Below are 21,447 nucleotides of genomic sequence, written 5' to 3'. Positions count from 1 at the left end.
CTCTGGTGTTGTGGGTGTACTAATTATAAGTATCTAGACAGGTAGGGTATCTTGGTGCTGTATCAAATCTTGTGGACCAGACCCATTGCAAGATGCTGTACTCTAGTCTGTCGTCGACCCTAAGCCATTCCAGCCTGTCTAAGTGGGCAGGGGTGAGGTGGTTTCGGGGAGTGAGGCCAAGTAGGAGCCTGACCAGTTTGTTTTGGGAAGTCTGGAGCCTAGTTTTAAGGGCCTTTGAGGTGCTGTGGTACCAAGAGGTGCATGCATAGGACTCCTGTTAATAGGGTCTTCAAGTCTGTCGTCGCCCCTAAGCCGTTCCAGCCTGTCAAAATGGGCAGGGGTGAGGTGAGGGGCGCTCTTATACATCACCTCATTCCGGCCAATCACACTCTGCGTCCTCACTCTATGTTCGTGTTTGCACAAACACTCAAAACTAGAGATGTCCCCATACCATTTTTTTCAGACCAAGTACGAGTACGAGTACTTTCTTTTAACCCATTCTGACCTGAGATCAGATTCTAAAAATGTCTATTACATCCTGACAGTTTCATTATTAACCCATTCTGACCTGAGATCAGATTCTAAAAGTGTCTATTACATCCTGACAGTTTCATTATTAACCCATTCTGACCTGAGATCAGATTCTAAAAGTGTCTTCGATTTTTCAAAAATAGCAGACCTACAAGCTCGTATCGCGCCACTCGGTGGCGCGCTATGAGCTTGTAGATCTGCTATTTTTCAATAGCTAAAGCATAACATGATGCCAACACCAAAATGGGTGCCCGGTCAGAATGGGTTAATACATATTTTCATGGAAATTATGAGAATCGTGTGAGAATCGTGGAATCTCAATTCCTGTGGAGGAGAATCGAGATTCACATTTGAGCGAGCATCGTGCAGCACTGCTGGACATTCATTGTCAATATTTTCAATGTTTGTGTTTGCACAAACACTTAAAGCTGGCCATTCATTATCAATGGCATTCAATGTTTGTGTTATTAGGACAATGTCTGCATTTACACAACCCTCAAAGCTGGACATAGGAGGGGGAAAGGAAAGCAAGATGAATATACTATCCTGGCTGTTTTTGTCAGCCTTTGTTTGATTTGTAGAACTACATATTTTGAGATGGGGGTCCGTGGCCCAATAGAGATAATTCTGGGGGTCCTTGACATGAAAAAGGTTGAGCACCAACTGACATAGAAACATAGGTTTTTCAGAAAAATGTTAGGATTTAGAAGCCTATTTTTATCGACCAAAATGGGTTAATATATTTAGATCCTGTCTGTTCTTGTTTGTCTCACTGTGTGCTGTTTTTCACAGAAACTAAGAAACCTCAGAGCAAATTAAACAAGACCTAGCCTAAGATTTAGACTAGACGTATTTATGGTTTCTGGCGATAGTCTAAATCTTATGCTAAACAAACCCAGTCACCCATTACAAACCGAAGATAGCAGAAGCAGAAGTTGAGAGTAACATAGCTCTAAATGCACCATTTCAAACATGCAGAACGGCAGGTTAATGCCAGCAGCAGGGTGCAGTACTTAGATTAGACAGTTTTTGGTTTAGACTAGTCATTTGTTAGACCAGTCATTAGTCCTACAACTACAACCTATCTCAAACCCTCACCCTAAACCTAACCTCCCACGGGGCAGCACACCTAGACCTAACCTTAACCCATGTCTAACCAATGACTAGTCTAAACCTAACCTCCCACGGGGCAGCACACCTAAACCTAACCTTAACCCATGTCTAACCAATGACTAGTCTAAACTAAGTATGCACCCCCTACAACCTATCTCAAACCCTCACCCTAAACCTAACCTCCCACGGGGCAGCACACCTAAACCTAACCTTAACCCATGTCTAACCAATGACTAGTCTAAACCTAACCTCCCACGGGGCAGCACACCTAAACCTAACCTTAACCCATGTCTAACCAATGCCTAGTCTAAACCTAACCTCCCACGGGCCAGCACACCTAAACCTAACCTTAACCCATGTCTAACCAATGACTAGTCTGACCCTAACCTCCCACGGGGCAGCACACCTGGGGCTAACCTTAACCCATGTCTAACCAATGACTAGTCTAAAACTAACCTCCCACGGGGCAGCACACCTAAACCTAACCTTAACCCATGTCTAACCAATGACTAGTCTAAACCTAACCTCCCACGGGGCAGCACGCCTAAACCTAACCTTAACCTAGCCCCTCTCGGAACCCTACATAAAGCTTTTCTGAAATTTTGATGAGTTTTATGTTGGGTCCCTGGTCATGACTATATTTTCGTATGGGAATTCCGGAACGCGGAAGTATTAAGAACGCGTAAGATTGAATCTGCGCCGTGTGACGGTCTTTTTTAGCTTGAGTGATTCTGAATTCGGGAACTTTAAGTACCTATACATCCCGCTGCGAATATCTCCTGTGGCGCGGAAGCCGTTAAGTATTTTTAATCTTTGTTTGACCGATTTGGTCGCTTTATTTCTTCTTGTTTGTTTACCGTTTATTGTACCGCCTCCCGGTGTGCGGTTGGCTTGTGCGGCTACGTCCCTGCCTCTGATCTGCTCTGTCATAGCTATAGCGCCACTAGCTAGCCAGATAGGCGGTACAATGAGGTGTCAATAAACAAGGAAGGAAGAGAAGAATCAAAGCGACCAAATCGGTCAAACAAAGTTAACTTAACGGCTTCCGCGCCACAGGAGATATTCGCAGCGGGATGTATGGGTACTTATACTTCACATATTCAGAAAGCCTCACATGGAAAAATGTCGTCACAGAGCGCAGACAGGCGCTAAACATGTTGTTTATGTTTAAGAATGGCTGCGTACCAGGTGGCATGGTAGTGGTGCAACAGGACCCAATGCACTGGGTCGAACAAATGTCAGAAACTTCAGTAGCATTGGGTTCTGCTTGGAGGGCTAACCTTAACCCATGTCTAACCAATGACTAGTCTAAACTAAGTATGCACACTAAACCTAACCTTAACCCATGTCTAACCAATGACTAGTCTAAACTAAGTGCACCCCCCAGCAGCATTGTGTTGTGATCATGTTAACAGTAAAACAATGTGCCATCAGTAAACTATGCTTAGATTCGACCAAAAAGACTACAGGCCGTCTTGATCCCAGGCTTATAGTCTAGATGTATGTATCGATTCGGACATTATTGTCGGACTCACAATCGATAAATAAATAAATACGAGAGTCTAAATCTCAGGCTAAATCTTGATCCCAGGCGGAATGACTGTAACCTAGGTATTGTGCCTTTACAGTTAACATGTTTATGTAACGGCAGGCTGCTGTAGCATTATTATAGCATATATACCTTATTATGCTTTTTTAATCAAACAGAAACACTGAATGCCTGTCCAGCTACTAGCCTACAACCATTGATGTGCACACACACAGCGACACAGACACAAACACACACATTTATTTACCTTTTGGGCTTCTCAGCGTCCCGAAGAGAGATTATTGTGCCGTTGTTTGGTTTCCTACTTCCAGCAGGCTGTATTAAGTCACATAATACAGATATATAACATTATCAGCGGGTCCAAAAAGACTATTATTATAAAGTTCTTCCTTCCTTGTAAATAAACCGCTGGGCTGAGGAGGAGGAGGGCTCAGTGGGGGGGGGGGAGGGAGGGGGGGGGGGGGGGGGACCATGCTGGAGAGAATTTGCATTCGAGCATTGTTCATCCGCCACGCCATTGGTCGGTTTGTCCGAGGTCTGCTAGCTGATTGGTCCAGATCAAACACACTCACTCACACACACAAAGTATACTACACACGCACACACTCATTGCATCATGTCCACCCCTTAATTTTGGTCGACGCAAAGAGAGTTTGAAACTATATAATATGACTAAACGACAAGACAAGATAGATACTAGTAGTAGCCTACTATCAAATAAATAATACTTCTAACACAGCACAGCTGCAAGCTTTGTGAACTGTCTGTTGCGACATGTTTTCCATATCATATCATATAATATATCATATCATATCATAATTATGAACTTTGCTATTGAAGGGGTTTAATAGCCAGCCTCGGTACCCAGGCTTTTCTTGGTTGGGGTTCGTGGGGGTTGAATCAGTGGTGTGGACCGGGGTCACGGACTTCCCTCTCCAGACTCCAGAGCAACATTACTGACTTCCTCCTGGCAGGGACAAATTAATCAGCCATTGGGCCAGTGGGGCCGTGGCCCAGCTGGGGCCCTTGGCTCTCAGGGGCCCTTCAGGGAAATAGGACCGCGCAGTACTAGGTTTGACGCCTTGAAAAGGGCTCCTGGGGCCCTTCATTAATCATTGGCCATTGATTTAGGTCAAAAACATGATAAAAACACGGAAAAACACAAAAATGTTGCGCGCACGCGTGCTATGGGGGCCCTGCGAAAATGACCGGGGGTAGGCTATGTAGCGGTCTACTTGGTACAGATAAGTCCCTTATAGGGAAACAAGCCCTTTGAGCTTTTGGTATATAATTGTACCACTGTACTATTTTACAGTACTGTTTATATTAAATGTATTCAATCAATCAAAAGGTGAAATAGGCTCTCCCTCCCTGTGTGTGTGTGTGTGTGTGTGTGTGTGTGTGTGTGTGTGTGTGTGTGTGTGTGTGTGTGTGTGTGTGTGTGTGTGTGTGTGTGTGTGTGTGTGTGTGTAAGCTCATGCTGTTGTTTCTGTGAGAGTTGCATCACAAATTGAATTCTGGCACGAGCCGCAGTTTCAGTTTCAGCCCAACAGTAGTTGACGTTGGGCCTTTTCACCATGTGTGGAGGGTCAAGGGTCATCATCGTTATCATACAAATTACTGTTGTGATCATTAGGAGATCTGCAGGTTTCCATGCTCTGATCACTCTCCACTGTGGATGTGGATTGGTCCCTAGGTGTTAAGGACCAGGTGGCAGACCTCTTTGCCAGAAGTATCTCTCTGCAAAACTAATGGAGTCGGAGGTGTGGATGTTTAAAAACCGCTAAAGATAGCAGTAATTTGTCAACTGTCAGAGTAATTTGACAATTTAGTCATTTAGCAGTTTAGAGTGACTGACTTACGGTAAGCAAGAACAATACATCAAATACATAGAAATAGTCACCAAGCAAGGAAATCATTATGGATAAATGGTGCATTTATATAGCACCTTTATCCAAAGCGTTTTACATAAGATTGTGCATTACATTCACACACCAATGGCGGCGGAAACCATGGAAGGCACCAACCTGCACATTCAGGGGGAATTTGGGGTCCAGAGTCTTGCTCAAGGACACTTCGACGCTGACTCTGGGGGAGCCCGGGTTCGAACTGGCAACTTTGCGGTTACCATCCGGCCACTCTACCCCTGAGCCACCGAACACCGTAGTGTTATCGGACTGTACCACGCTATTAGTAACAATGATCAATCAAGAGTCGTTTCATACAAATTCATACAAGTATACTGGCACTCTCTGTACGTGTTCTATAAAACAATGACCATATCAATTCAATTACAAAGGAGCTTTATTGGCACGAGAAAACATACGTTTACATTGCCAATGCATGCAAGTGTCAAAATATATTAACAATATAAAAACAGTTGAAAATGGGGAAAGTATATATACAGTTGGGAGGATTGTGCAGCATTGTGTAAAACAGAGCTATGTCACATTGCACCGTTTAATACAATTGGGTATAATGCTTTTTTTAAACAACTATAGCAGCACTCCTTTGCAGTCCCTTTTGGACAAATAGCAGCATTTGTTTAAAAAGAGTATTTTAAATAGAATACAAAAAATCACACCTGTGTGAAGTGAGGGGCGCTCTTATTATCGTACATCATCATGTCATAAAATAAACACTGTCTATTAGCTCAGACATTATCTCGTATAATGTTCCATTCATTGCCAATGGGAATTTAACCCATTCAGACCTGACGACGACGTCGAAATAAAAAAAATGTCCTGACAGTTTCCTGAAAGACCTCATGTTTCTATGCTCAATATTTCATGTCAAGGACCCCACAAATGATATGTATTTGGCCGCCGACCCCCATCTGAAAACATGCTGTTCCAGGGGCCGCCCCCAGAAGCAAAGATATGAGTTAAAAAGCGTCCGCTGTGAAAGAATTCAAAGATTTGCGCCACATTTTCACGATTTTTCAAAAATAGCAGACCCACAAGTTCATATATAGCGCGCGGCACAGAGTGCCGTGCTATGAGCTTGTAGATCTGCCATTTTTCAACAGCTAATAAAGCATAACATACGGTGATGCTTAACCCATTCTGACTGGGCACCCATTTTGGTGTTAGCATCATGTTATGCTTTAGCTATTTAAAAATAGCAGATCTACAAGCTCATATCGCGCCACCGAGTGGCGCGATACGAGCTTGTAGGTCTGCTATTTTTGAAAAATCGAAGAGCGACTGACATTTTTAGAATCTGATCTCAGGTCAGAATGGGTTCATCAGACCAGTGTGTGTCCGGCGGAAACCTTGTATGAATCTGATCTCAGGTCAGAATGGGTTAAAACACCAAAAGGGTCAGAATGGGTTAGTGTTTGTGCATGTAGGACAAAGTTTGTGAACACTAAAAGCTGGATAGCACCCCTAAAAATATATATTTAATATTTAAGATGTGTTTGTCTGTAATGTGCAGTAACTTTAGCGGTCTACTTGGTACAGATAGCAGTCCTTAGGGTGGTTGTATTCCATTCGCTAACCTTCTTTTGTCGCAACAGTTCACAGATGTTGCTGCTGTGTTTGTTTGCATATTGTTGTATTTCTCTGTGTTGATATGGGAGTTGTTGTTGTTTTTGTCATTGGTCATAGTTTCAAACTCACATTGGGGGTGTGCATGTAATCTGTGGGAAGTATGTGTTGGTATATGACAACAAGATAATAATAAACTAATAATAATAATAACAACAATAATACTAATAAAGTTAAAATAAAGTGGGCAGTAGTACAGGTAAAGTAAGGCAGGTTAAAATGAAAAATAAACAATCCAGAGTGTTCAGAGTATGGAGGAGAATAAATTAGTAGCTGGATAAATACAATGTGTGCATTGTATTGGTTATTAACCCATTCTGACCGGGCACCCATTTTGGTGTCAGCATCATGTTATGCTTTAGCTATTTAAAAATAGCAGATCTACAAGCTCATATCGCTCCACCGAGTGGCGCGATATGAGCTTGTAGGTCTGCTATTTTTTGAAAAATCGAAGAACGACGACTTTTTTAGAATGTGATCTCAGGTCAGAATGGGTTAATCAGACCAGTGTGTGTCCAGTGGAAACCTCGTATGAATCTGATCTCAGGTCAGAAATCAGAATGGGTTAAACTTGTTAATTTCAAGAACACCGATGATACCTCTCCAGAGAGAACCACCTCCAGGAAACACTGCATGATACATAATAATGATCACTTATATTAACATATTCTCTATAGATGTTTGGTAGCATCAGGTCACTTTCAGTTCAGACAACTCATACAGTAGGTATGAGAGTTAAGAAGTGGTCCAAATATAAACACATGTGTACACACTTTAAACGAAAAACCCCATCACATATAGAGCAACAATCTCTGAAGTTAAGATTAGCATGGTGAGACTCAGTATATATACCCATATATACCCACACATTCGATTTGCTGGTTGCAAAGTGCGTCTTGCATCGCAGTGTGTCTTGCATTGCAGTTGCTTGACGCTGGAGTCAGCATCTGTATAGGGAGAGATTGAAATCATATAGTATGACGGTCAGACCTAGGCTGGTGAAACCACTCCCCCTGCTGGACAACTGGCGACTGGCAACCAGAAGGGAGAGTTGCCCTCTCCCTTCTGGAAAATGACTGTTTCCTGAATACAATGCCTCACATTACCTCGTTGGTGGTGTCTATGGACCTGTAGTGTTCCATGTCGATGGTGGCGAAGATGAACCGCGCCTCCGTCAGAAACACCACCGTCTGCCTGTCAGAGGACAGTGGAAAGGAGACGCATTTTAGTGCCTTGAATAGTTTCCATTTAGTTGTAGTCACCTGAAATGTTTTAGTGTTTTAGTCTAGTTTTAGTCGACTAAATATCATACGATTTTATTAGTCGACTAAATATCATACGATTTTATTAGTCGACTAAATCCACAATTGATTTAGTCAACTAAAATGTATTTTGGCGGGCCTTGATGCCGTCGTAATGCCTGATCTTTACACTTGCTGAAAATAGCAGATTTCCAAGCTCACAACGTGTGTAGATCTGCTATTTTCATCATGCAACCAAGTAGGCTATGACTTAAATATGACTTGTTACTGGATCTCTTGTCCACTAGTCCCCTTCCTAACATTTTAGTCTAGTTTTGTTGACGACATTTTGTCTTAGTTTCAGTAATCATAGCTTAATTTTCATTTAGTTTCCATTTCGTTTTCGTCAGTGAAAAAAGGTAGTCGACGAACATTCTTCGTTGACGAAATGACAGGGGCTTCTGGGAGGAGCTGACACGACATATTCAGAGCTAAAAATGTAAACAAAAAGAAAACATGTGAGAGAAGAGAGGGGGGTCTTACCAGATGGCAGGCATACTCATGCCATTTAGTCCCCGTTTCAGCTCCTGGAGGCTGATGCCCTCCACGTCTCCACAACTCTTTATCAAACTCAGCACCTATGACAATCAGAATGTATTGTTTTATTGCCAGGTACGTATGTTTTGTTGCATTACACTGGATAACAAACAGACTAGTATTAAGAAATGTTTACAATTATCTCAAAAATATGAAGATACAAAGAATTGACTTGAAAGTTTTTGTAATTCTTCTTATACATTTTTATTTTTCAGAGCTCAATTGCACCCAAAAAAAACCTGAACTTTTAACATTCAGTAGGTTTTCTGTGGTCTGGGGTTTTCTGGCTCAAACGAGTTCTCTGATTTTCCTGTGGAGTGTGATGTAAGAGCCTGCAAATCCCTTAAATGACAATGGGATTTCCCAGCAGACCAGGGACAGTTCAATAACCGTCTCTACCGTCTCACGTGAAATATACAAAATACATTTCTTTTCAACATAACACAAAGCATTATTTTACTTTGTTGATGTCCTTGGTCACTTTGTAGTGATAGCCGTCAATAGGAGAGAAGACCAGCCCGTCGGCAACCAGGGACTCCACTGCTTGCCTGTCGGAGGACAGTGGGACAAATGATGCATACTATTTAGATCAGGGGTGTCAAACTCATTTTGGGGCAAGGGCCACATTGCGCAAAAGGTGACTTGGTGAGGGCCGCGGCCAGTTGCAGCTCACGTGTGTTGACTTACACAGTTGTCACTTTGTTTGTTCTAGACTGTTTACTGACAGTTGTTCCATCAACATTTTAGATGGAACAACTGTTAAATGATCTCATAGAAAACTGAACAAAACAAACCACAGTCTTTACTAAATGGCTTGTGCTGGTGGCTCTTATAGGACACACAGCTCCCTAAGCTAAGGGACCACACATAATTACTGCTCCAGCATTGTCCATATAGAGAGCATGCATGGGCAACTGGCGGCCCTCACCTTATTAAGCCATTCTGAACGGGCACCCATTTTGGTGTTGGCATCATGTTATGCTTTAGCTATTGAAAAATCGACTGACATTTTTAGAATCTGATCTCAGGTCAGAATGGGTTTAATCAGACCAGTGTGTGTCCAGTGGAAACCTCGTATGAATCTGATCTCAGGTCAGAATGGGTTAATGTGGCCCTCAGGTGAATATCGGCTAATTACTAGTATTAAAATGTTATTGTCTTTTTTTTATGTCCAATGTATTTGCATTTGGTTCATAAAGTTAAATTTTGAAATTAAATACGAATTAAACTTTTCAGGATTCCAATTAAAAAAATAGCAAAAAAATAGCTGATCTACAAGCTCAAAACGCGCCCCACTGCGACGTGTTTTGAGCTTGTAGATCGGCTATTTTTTTTAGCTACGACAGTAATATGCAATGTGGCCCTTATCTGGAGTGAGTGTGGAACTGTAGTGGCTCTCTCTCCATCGTCAAAGCTGCCCACCCCTCTGATATAGAGACAGCTGTACGACAATCCTGATTACAATGTTTCAGTCAGCTGACACGACTAATTTAGATGGAATAAAATTAAAGGGACACTTCACCCTTTTTGCAAAAAAATATATGTTAATGACGTTTAGAAGCTTTAGAACACTTTCCTGGGGGTATTTATGTGTGTAATATGTGGTTTTAGATATTCTAGATTGTAGCAGTGAGCACAGTGTCTCTGATGTCATGGACACTGGTCTCACTACCTTCCTGGACTACAATTCCCACCATTCTTTGGTGCACTGCTCCTCCTTGTGGATAGGGGGGAGAGCTGTCTTACTGAGACAACATGTAGTCCAGGAAGGTAGTAGTGAGACCAGTGTCCATGACATCAGAGACACTGGGCTCACTGCTACAATCTAAAATATCTAAAACCACAGATTACACACATAAAGACCCCCAGGAAAGTGTTCTAAAGCTTCTAAACGTCATTAACATATATTTTTTTGCAAAAAGGGTGAAGTGTCCCTTTAAGTATGACAGCAGAGGATCTTACCTGATAACGGGCAGACTCATGAGACTATATCTCTTCAGGTCCAGAAGACAGATTCCCTCAGAATCCTGAAAGTACATGATCAAACCCAGCACCTTTGGAGAAAGATGAAATAAAACATGGTATTGGCCTTGTTGTACAGACAAGGAATTTGTCTCTGTGAGATCACATTCAATGAAGTTGGTATTATTATATATATTGTATCCTGAGTGCATTATTTATTTAGTAGGCAGTATACTAGGGACAATTTGGACAGTTCAATAACTGTCCCAGAATTTGTAGTTCACCCATTCTGAACGGGCACCCATTTTGGTGTCAGCATCATGTTATGCTTTAGCTATTGAAAAATAGCAGACCTACAAGCTCAAATCGAAGAACGACTGACATTTTTAGAATCTGATCTCAGGTCAGAATGGGTTAATCAGACCAGTGTGTGTCCAGTGGAAACCTCGTATGAATCTGATCTCAGGTCAGAATGGTCTAAAGAACATTACTTTGTTGATGGTGTCTGATGGTGTGTAGTGAAACTGGTGTAAAGGACATTACTTTGTTGATGGTGTCTGATGGTGTGTAGTGAAACTGGTCTAAAGAACATTACTTTGTTGATGGTGTCTGATGACGTGTAGTGAAACTGGTCGATGGTGGAATAGATGTATCCCTCGTTGCTCAGGAACTCCACTGCTTCCCTGTCACAGGAAGGTGGAAAAAAGGTGATGCATAATATTTAGATAGTTGTGTACTCTCGTATTAAAGGGAACAGAATGAACCACAGGGGTCCTGTGAGCCGACATGACTATACGGTATACAGTAACTCAGATGTCTTACCAGATGACGGGCAAACTCACGTCACCCAGTCTCTCCTCCAGCCCCTGAAGGCTGATGCCTTCGACAGCTCGACAGCTCTTTATCACACGAAGCACCTTAAAGGAGAGAATCACAAATTGTTTTTTTTTATTGCCAGGAATGTTTTTGCAGAGGAGGAATTTGTCTCTGTAAGGCTGGTACATCACACCAAATGATGGTTGATGCTGATTTTTAAAAAAAAGGTTTCTAAATCCTGACAGTTTTCTGGAAAAAGAAACTATCTTTCTGTGTCAGTTTGGTGCTCAACCTTTTTCATGAAGGACCCCCAAAACGTATATATGTACTTGGCCCGCCGACCCCATGAAAATATGTTGTTCCGGGGACCCCCCGAGAAGCAAAGAATTGAGTTAAAAACGTTCGAAAGAAAGAGCTTAAAACGCCAAAAGGGGTTCCCATCCTGAAACGAAATTATTTCATTTACATTCATTAAAAGAAAATAAACAAATGCTTTAGCTATTTAAAAATAGCAGATCTACAAGCTCATAGCGGCGCGCTACGAGCTTGTAGGTCTGCTATTTTTTGAAAAAACAAAGAACGACTGACATAGAAACATAGCTTTTTTCAGAAAACTGTCATTTTCAAACAGACATTTCTTTTACAATCTGATCTCAGGTCAGAATGGGTTAAATATATAATCTTACATTGATGGTGTCCGGGGACATGATGTAGTCGTTGATAGCGTCCGTCCATTTGTAGTGATACTCGTCGACGGTGGGAAAGATCAGTCGCCCCATGCTCAGGAACTCCACTGCGTCTCTGTAGAACAGAGGGAAGGCCATGCAGAATATTTAGCTTCATTAAAGAATAATAAATACCACAAATTAAATAATAATAATAATAATAATAATAATAATGATAATGGAGGAGAGGAGAGGCGCGTCTTACAGCATGACGGCATAACTCATGCCACTGAGTCTCCGCATCAGGTCGCGAAGGCTGATGCCCTCAGCATCTCCACAGCACTTCACCAAGCGGAGCACCTTAAGACAGACAGAAGCACAAAGCATTGTTTTTATTAACCCATCCCCACAGCACTGCACCAAGCGGAGCACCTTAGGACAGACAGAAGCACAAAGCATTGTTTTTATTAACCCATCCCCACAGCACTTCACCAAGCGGAGCACCTTAAGACAGACAGAAGCACAAAGCATTGTTTTTATTAACCCATCTCCACAGCACTTCACCAAGCGGAGCACCTTAAGACAGAAGCACTTAAACAATTTACAATTTATAATTTAGGCATTTAGCAGACGCTCTTGATCCAGAGCGACTTACATTTAAGCAAAAACAAAAGCATATGTATAAAAAGTAGCTATCATGAATCATGTATAAACTTAAGAACGTAATAATAATAATAATAAAATATAGCTGCAAGCAGCGATAAGGCGGGACCAAGGAGATAGAGAGAGAGAGAGAGACAGAGAGAGAGAAAGACAGAGAGTGTGGAGAGAGAGAGAGAGAGAGAGAGAGAGAGAGGGTGGAGACAGAGAGAGGACAGAGAGAGGACAGAGAGTGTGGAGACAGAGAGAGGACAGAGAGAGGACAGAGAGTGTGGAGACAGAGAGAGGACAGAGAGTGTGGAGACAGTGAGAGGACAGAGTGTGGAGACAGTGAGAGGACAGAGTGTGGAGACAGAGAGAGGACAGAGTGTGGAGACAGAGAGAGGACAGAGTGTGGAGACATTGAGAGGACAGAGAGTGTGGAGACAGAGAGAGGACAGAGTGTGGAGACAGTGAGAGGACAGAGTGTGGAGACAGTGAGAGGACAGAGTGTGGAGACAGAGAGAGGACAGAGTGTGGAGTCAGTGAGAGGACAGAGTGTGGAGACAGAGAGAGGACAGAGTGTGGAGACAGTGAGAGGACAGAGTGTGGAGACAGAGAGAGGACAGAGAGTGTGGAGACAGAGAGAGGACAGAGAGTGTGGAGACAGTGAGAGGACAGAGTGTGGAGACAGAGAGAGGACAGAGAGAGGACAGAGAGTGTGGAGACAGAGAGAGGACAGAGTGTGGAGACATTGAGAGGACAGAGAGTGTGGAGACAGAGAGAGGACAGAGTGTGGAGACAGAGAGAGGACAGAGTGTGGAGACAGAGAGAGGACAGAGTGTGGAGACAGAGAGAGGACAGAGTGTGGAGACAGAGAGAGGACAGAGAGAGGACAGAGAGTGTGGAGACAGAGAGAGGACAGAGTGTGGAGACAGAGAGAGGACAGAGAGTGTGGAGACAGAGAGAGGACAGAGTGTGGAGACAGTGAGAGGACAGAGTGTGGAGACAGTGAGAGGACAGAGTGTGGAGACAGAGAGAGGACAGAGTGTGGAGACAGAGAGAGGACAGAGTGTGGAGACAGTGAGAGGACAGAGTGTGGAGACAGAGAGAAGACAGAGTGTGGAGACAGAGAGAGGACAGAGTGTGGAGACATTGAGAGGACAGAGAGTGTGGAGACAGAGAGAGGACAGAGTGTGGAGACAGTGAGAGGACAGAGTGTGGAGACAGAGAGAGGACAGAGAGTGTGGAGACAGAGAGAGGACAGAGAGTGTGGAGACAGTGAGAGGACAGAGAGAGGACAGAGAGAGTGGAGACAGAGAGAGGACAGAATACACTTATTACACTATTACACTTATTACACTATTACACTACTATTACACTATTAGACTTATTACACTATTACACTACTATTACACTATTAGACTTATTACACTATTACACTACTATTACACTATTACACTACTATTACACTATTACACTACTATTACACTAATTCACTAATATTACACTATTACACTATTACACTAAATACACTTATTACACTATTACACTACTATTACACTATTACACTATTAGACTTATTACACTATTACACTACTATTACACTATTACACTATTAGACTTATTACACTATTACACTACTATTACACTATTACTATTATTACACTTATTACACTATTACACTTATTACACTATTACACTACTATTACACTATTACACTATTACACTATTACACTATTAGACTTATTACACTATAATTACACTATTACACTTATTACACTATTACACTATTAGACTTATTACACTATTACACTATTACACTATTAGACTTATTACAATATTACACTATTACACTTATTACACTATTACACTACTATTACACTTATTGCACTATTACACTAAATACACTTATTACATTATTAGACTTATTACTCTATTACAGTTACTAGTATCTCTATGAGAGAGAGAGAGAGAGAGAGAGACAGAGAGAGAACAATATGCACAAATAAGAATCACAGGCTGTGGTTGTCACCACCCGGATTTGAACCAGTGACCCTGTGGTCCATAGGTGAGAGCTCTACCGACTGAGCTAAGCAGACTCTGTCAGTTGACTCATTCTATACAGTAACATGCAGTATAGGTATTAGCTCTGCCAACCGTATTTGGAAGACGTATTGGTTGCATGAGAGGTTTCACAAGACAGAATATTTTTTATTGGCTCATAAAAACTTCATTTTTTCACTTAAAAGAAATCTGTTACGATTTTTTGTTCGTATAAGTTCAAAGTTCAAGTGTAGACGTTTTTGTGCATTTTGATCAAAGATCCTGGGAGAAGATAGATTTTTAATGGTTTTCATATAATTCAAAATGGCGGGTAATCTAAAGGTCAGAGGTCAAAAGTCAGCATATGGAAGTTGTTCGGCATGAGGAGACACATATGTGTATCAAAGTGTCATTGCCAACGGTCAAACGGTTCATGAGATATGTACATTCAAAGTTTGCATTTTCAACTTAATTTTCAATTTCAGTGCTATAGCGCCACCATTTGGCCAATGGTCATGGGCTTCACATAGTCACCGTTTGGCATGGCCCTCTACCAGATTACCGAGTTTCACGAAAAGCGACTGCACGGTTCAGTCAGAACAGCTATTTTTGGCGGAAGAAGGAGAAGAAAAAATATAGCTGCAAGCAGCGATAAGGCGGGACCAAGGAGATAGAGAGAGAGAGAGAGACACAGAGAGAGAGAGAGACAGAGAGAGAGAGAGAGAGAGAGAGGGTGGAGACAAAGAGAGAGGGTGGAGACAGAGAGAGTGTGGAGAGAGAGCGAGAGAGACAGAGAGGACAGAGTGTGGAGACAGGGACAGAGAGACACAGGGACAGAGAGTGTGGAGACAGAGAGAGGACAGAGTGTGGAGACAGAGAGAGGACAGAGAGTGTGGAGACAGTGAGAGGACAGAGAGAGGACAGAGAGATGACAGAGAGTGTGGAGACAGAGAGAGGACAGAGAGGACAGAGAGTGTTGAGACAGAGAGAGGACAGAGAGTGTTGAGACAGAGAGAGGACAGAGAGAGGACAGAGAGTGTGGAGACAGAGAGAGGACAGAGAGAGGACAGAGAGTGTGGAGACAGAGAGAGGACAGAGAGAGGACAGAGAGTGTTGAGACAGAGAGAGGACAGAGAGAGGACAGAGAGTGTGGAGACAGAGAGGACAGAGAGAGGACAGAGAGTGTGGAGACAGAGAGAGGACAGAGAGTGTGGAGACAGAGAGGACAGAGAGAGGACAGAGAGTGTGGAGACAGAGAGAGGACAGAGAGAGGACAGATAGTGTGGAGACAGAGAGAGGACAGAGAGTGTGGAGACAGAGAGGACAGAGAGAGGACAGAGAGTGTGGAGACAGAGAGGACAGAGAGAGGACAGATAGTGTTGAGACAGAGAGAGGACAGAGAGTGTGGAGACAGAGAGGACAGAGAGAGGACAGAGAGTGTGGAGACAGAGAGAGGACAGAGAGTGTGGAGACAGAGAGAGAGGGTGGAGACAGAGAGAGAGAGTGGAGGGAGAGGGGGGTGGAGAGAGAGAGACAGAGAGAGGGGGGGTGGAGAGAGAGACAGAGAGAGGGGGGGTGGAGAGAGAGAGAAGACAGAATACACTTATTACACTATTACACCACTATTACACTTTTGCACTATTACACTTATTACACTATTACGCTATTACACTTATTACACTATTACACTACTATTACACTATTACACTTATTACACTATTACACTATTACACTACTATTACACTATTACACTATTACACTTATTACACTATTACACTATTACACTAATACACTAAATACACTTATTACACTATTACACTAAATAGACTTATTACACTATTACACTTATTACACTATTACACTATTACACTAATACACTAAATACACTTATTACACTATTACACTACTATTACACTAAATAGACTTATTTCACTATTACACTATTGCACTACTTTTACACTATTACACTTATTACACTATTACACTAAATACACTATTAGACTTATTACTCTATTACAGTTACTAGTATCTCTATTATTGTGATGTCATGTCCTAGTGATAGAGAGAGAGAGAGAGGGGGGGTGGAGAAAGAGATGGAGAAAGAGAGAGAACAATATGCACAAATAAGAATCACAGGCTGAGTTGTCACTACCCGGATTTGAACCAGTGACCCTGTGGTCCAAAGGTGAGAGCTCTACCGACTGAGCTAAGCAGACTCTGTCAGTTGACTCATTCTATACAGTAACATGCAGTATAGGCATTAGCTCTGCCAACCGTATTTGGAAGACGTATTGGTTGCATGAGAGGTTTCACAAGACAGAATTTATTTATTGGCTCATAAAAACTTCATTTTTTCACTTAAAAGAAATCTGTTACGATTTTTTGTTCGTATAAGTTCAAAGTTCAAGTGTAGACGTTTTTGTGCATTTTGATCAAAGATCCTGGGAGAAGATAGATTTTTAATGGTTTTCATATAATTCAAAATGGCGGGTAATCTAAAGGTCAGAGGTCAAAAGACAGAATATGGAAGTTGTTTGGCATGAGGAGACACATATGTGTATCAAAGTGTCATTGCCAACGGTAAAACGGTTCATGAGATATGCACATTCAAAGTTTGCATTTTCAACTTAATTTTCAATTTCAGTGCTATAGCGCCACCATTTGGCCAATGGTCATGGGCTTCACATAGTCACCGTTTGGCATGGCCCTCTACCAGATTACCGAGTTTCACGAAAAGCGACTGCACGGTTCAGTCAGAACAGCTATTTTTGGCGGAAGAAGAAGAAGAAGAAGAAGAAGAAAAATAAAGACAAAAACAATAAGTGACCAAAGTCACTGCGTGTCTTCTTGGTCCCTTAAAAACTACAAAAACAAGAAGTGACCAAAGTCACTGCGTGTCTTCTTGGTCCCTTAATAAAACTTTATTTGTATAGCACCTTTCATGACATCAAATGCAGCTCAAAGTGCTTTACAGAACAATGGAGAATAAAATAAAAGCAAAGCATAAAAGAAAAGCAAGGCAACGACATTAAAACAAGCAGTAATGCAATACAGTGAGGACATGAATAACACAAAATATAAGATCACTTAAAGGCAATGTTGTAGAAGTGGGTCTTGAGCTGAGCTTTAAAAATGTCTACAGAGGCTGCCTGACGAAGGTACAGAGGGAGCTTGTTCCATGCCGATGGCCCGTAGAAGCAAAAAGCTGCTTCCCCGTATTTTTTAGTTGCCATTTTTTATATGGCAACAATAGTGCCAATAGTGCCAATAGTGGAGTATCTATGTCAACTATACATACTATTATATATTATACAATATACATGTGTACTATAAAGTGCTATGACTACATAAAATGCAATTCTAGTGCTGTAAATGGTAAATGGTGCATTTATATAGCGCCTTTATCCAAGGCACTTTACAGAGATTGTGCATTACATTCACCCATTCACACACCGATGGCAGCGGAAACCATGCAAGGCACCAACTAGCACATCGGGAGCAATTAGGGGTTCAGTGTCTTGCTCAAGGACACTTCGACAGTAACTCTGGGGGAGCCCGGGTTCGAACTGGCAACCTTACGGTTACCATCCAGGCACTCTACCCCTGAGCCACCGCCGCCCCAGTGCTGTCTACGTAACGAGCTATAAGTCTGTCTAAAATACTATCTAAGTCGACATAAAATGCTATCTAAGGGTCTCTAGGCTAGGGCGTTTTTATTGTCAGATACGTTTTGCACCTACAAGGGATTAGCCTCTGTGAGGTTGGTGAGTTACACTGAACAACAACAACAGTATTCAGAAACATCTGCTGCACTTGGGTGGATGTTAAATGCATATTTTACATCATGGATCGGGAATCCAAGGCTTTCTATTCCTGAAAATTTACGATGGGAAAATGGAAGTCATCGTTCTCACAATAAGAAAAATCTAAATATAGTTTTTTTTTATTATCGTATTTAAAAAAAGAAATCTGCCTAACGATGTCACTGGTGGACGGGTTTCTGAACTTCCCACAGCCCTCCTATGAGACACAGACCGAGTAGAACAAATTCTATGAAAGATAGGTTGAAAATTGGTGAAGTGGTCCTTTAATAACCCATTAAAACAGGGAAATAATCTGTGTCATTTTAGATTTTAACCACTTTTCTTTTACCATTATTTTACATTTGCTATTATACTGGCGAAAACAGCAGATCTACAAGATCATAGCGCATCACTTCTTGCCGCACCTATATGAGGTTGTAGATCTGCTATTTTTGAAAATGTGTGGAAATTAGGGCCGGGACTAATTGCGATTAATTAACTACAGAAAAATTAATGCATTAAAAAAATTAACACATTTTAATCGCACTATTCTTTTCACCGCGGAACGTTGTCACTGGGCAGTTTTCAGACGGACCTGCGCACCAAGTGTCCTTGTCCTCTTCAGACAATAACACCACCAGACACCGCAGACAGTTCACCAGACTGGGGGAAGCCGCTGAGATCACTTTGCTTGTCCCCGTGGATTGGAAATAGGATTTAAAAGGCTATCCGATGGTAGCGTGGATTACAGCACAGTTGTGTGCAATTATTCAATAAAGAATTATTACCCCTATTACTACAAAAACAATGTTTTATTGCTTAAACTTGTGTATTCACTATTCATTGATTCACTAGTATACCAAAATCCATTTAAAAAAAATGCTTTCTCACTGTTCTCGGGTCAAATAATGATATGCGATTAAAATGCGATTCATCTAGATTAATTCATCGCAAAGCCTCTGATTAATTAGATTAATTTTTTTAATCGAGTCCCAGCTCTAGTGGAAATCATTTGATTTGTCTTTCTTCGTGTTGTTGTGGTTGATGTCTGTGCTCACCTGCTGCTGCTCTGGACTCAGCCTGTTGGCAGACATGACACTTTCACACTGACTTGTGATTCTGAGAAAGAAGAAAATACAAGATGCGTTTGGGTTGTTGTTGTTTTATTTACCAAATGGGTTTACAGAGTGGTTTGACGATAACTAATATCTATTAACCAAGTTTTAGAATTCTGCCTTAAATCAGACCAGTGTGTGTCCAGTGGAAACCTCGTATGAATCACACACTGATGGCAGCCCTGTTGCAGCAATCTGCCTCTGGTTGTTGTTAGTCTGGCTGCCAAAATGTTAAACATTTCCCAAATCATGAATAATGTTCTCAATGAGATCACACTGAGAATGTAGCCTAATACAGAACATGTGATCCTGTATTATAACTTTAAATTATAATGTAATTGTGTGGCATCTATATCTGACAGTAAACAGAAACAATGTATTAGGCCTATACTCTTTTTTTTTTTTTTTTAAGATATTTTTTTGCGGCTTACGCCTTTTATTGATTTTTTAAGGGACAGACAGTAGGCTGACAGGAAACGGGAGAGAGATGGGGGGATGACATGCAGTAAAGGCCGTGTCGGGTCCGGTAGTCGAACCCGCGGCACACTGCGACTGGATCACCAGTCCGGTGCCCAGACCGTTACGCTACGGCCTGGGCCAGGCCTATACTCTTGGCAACTTATCTTATGCCTTTATTTACAGCACTGGTTCCCAAACGTTTTCAACGTCAAGGACCCCCAAATTGACACCAATTATCCCAGGAACCCCCATTTGCTTTAGTCTACAGAACCCCCCCATTTAATGGCATTTCTATTTCTCTGGGGAACCCCAATTTATATTGTAAAATCAATGTTAATTTTAACTCTGAGAGTGTACAAATAAGGGTCCATTTGTACACTCTCAGAGTTACAGACCCATAATGGTCCATTTGTTTCCTTACATTAAGCAAGAACAAAAAAGCATGGGAATACATCACATAAAAAGCATTTATCATGAAACATGCGTGAGCTAAGAAAGTAACAGTGGAATATCTATATAATGAAACTATACATATATACTATACATATGTACTATGACGTGCTATGACTACATACAATGCAATTATAGTGCTGTCTACATAACATGCTATAAGTCTGTATCAAATGCTATCTAAGTCTACAGAAATAAAGGGGTGCTATGGGCCATGATGGAGTCTGAAAAGGTGGGTTTTCAGACTACGGTACGGTTATAGATATAATGTAAATGTTGTATCTTACCTTGTGCTTTTCAGTGAAAACAAGGTGATCTCCTGGTCGTTTCAGGCAGAGCAGAGAGCAGTCACACCACCAAGTACTAGACGAGTCAACTAGTCGAGTCAAAGCCAAGGAGGCCTAAACAGTTCTTAGGAAGGTTAAACATCACCTCTGGACAATCCTCATTGGTCGGTTCATTCAAAGACTTTAGCTGACCCCCCCCCCCCCCCCCCCCCCCCCCCACACACACACACACACACACACACACACACACACACACACACACACACACACACACACACACACACACACACACACAGAGTACTTGAATGACAGGAAACAACATTGAGCTAGCAGTGGTCATGAACCAACTCAGGGATTGCTAAATAAAATAAAAATGTTTTAGATTATAGTGGGTTTTAGATTAGGGGTGTTTTAGATTAGGGGTGGTTATAACTATAACCAACCTCTTTTTGATCACTATAGTATTATCCATTATTGTTTCTCCCCAGATATTAGTCAGCATAACATTTATTTCTATTTCATTTAAAATATATATTAGTCTAACATTCATTATGTAAAAATGCTGCCTCTGGCACATGCTCGTGTCATGCACTGAAAACAGCAGCTCTACAAGCTCACAACAC

At 41.8% G+C, this 21,447-nt stretch overlaps 1 protein-coding gene across 1 annotated transcript in view; it reads right to left on the bottom strand.

The window, feature by feature from the left end:
• LOC310871044 (uncharacterized protein) overlaps positions 1-19,607 on the bottom strand; it is a gene marked incomplete at both ends in the record, with an annotated part of 62,369 nt that extends 42,762 nt beyond the window's left edge. Inside the window, 9 exons of the mRNA XM_083782492.1 lie at positions 7,851-7,938; positions 8,529-8,623; positions 9,043-9,130; positions 10,545-10,636; positions 11,140-11,227; positions 11,367-11,443; positions 12,047-12,161; positions 12,291-12,385; positions 19,572-19,607. Coding sequence (XP_083638618.1) covers positions 7,851-7,938; positions 8,529-8,623; positions 9,043-9,130; positions 10,545-10,636; positions 11,140-11,227; positions 11,367-11,443; positions 12,047-12,161; positions 12,291-12,385; positions 19,572-19,607 — 774 coding nt within the window. The remainder of the gene's footprint in view (positions 1-7,850; positions 7,939-8,528; positions 8,624-9,042; positions 9,131-10,544; positions 10,637-11,139; positions 11,228-11,366; positions 11,444-12,046; positions 12,162-12,290; positions 12,386-19,571) is intronic.
• Positions 19,608-21,447: the final 1,840 nt, after the last annotated feature.

Source organism: Protomyctophum parallelum (assembly GCF_964188405.1).
Source record: "Protomyctophum parallelum genome assembly, chromosome: 1".
NCBI classification, from domain to species: Eukaryota; Metazoa; Chordata; class Actinopteri; order Myctophiformes; family Myctophidae; genus Protomyctophum; species Protomyctophum parallelum.
Note: the sequence above shows the minus strand (reverse complement) of the source record. Positions and strands in the feature narration are given on the sequence as shown.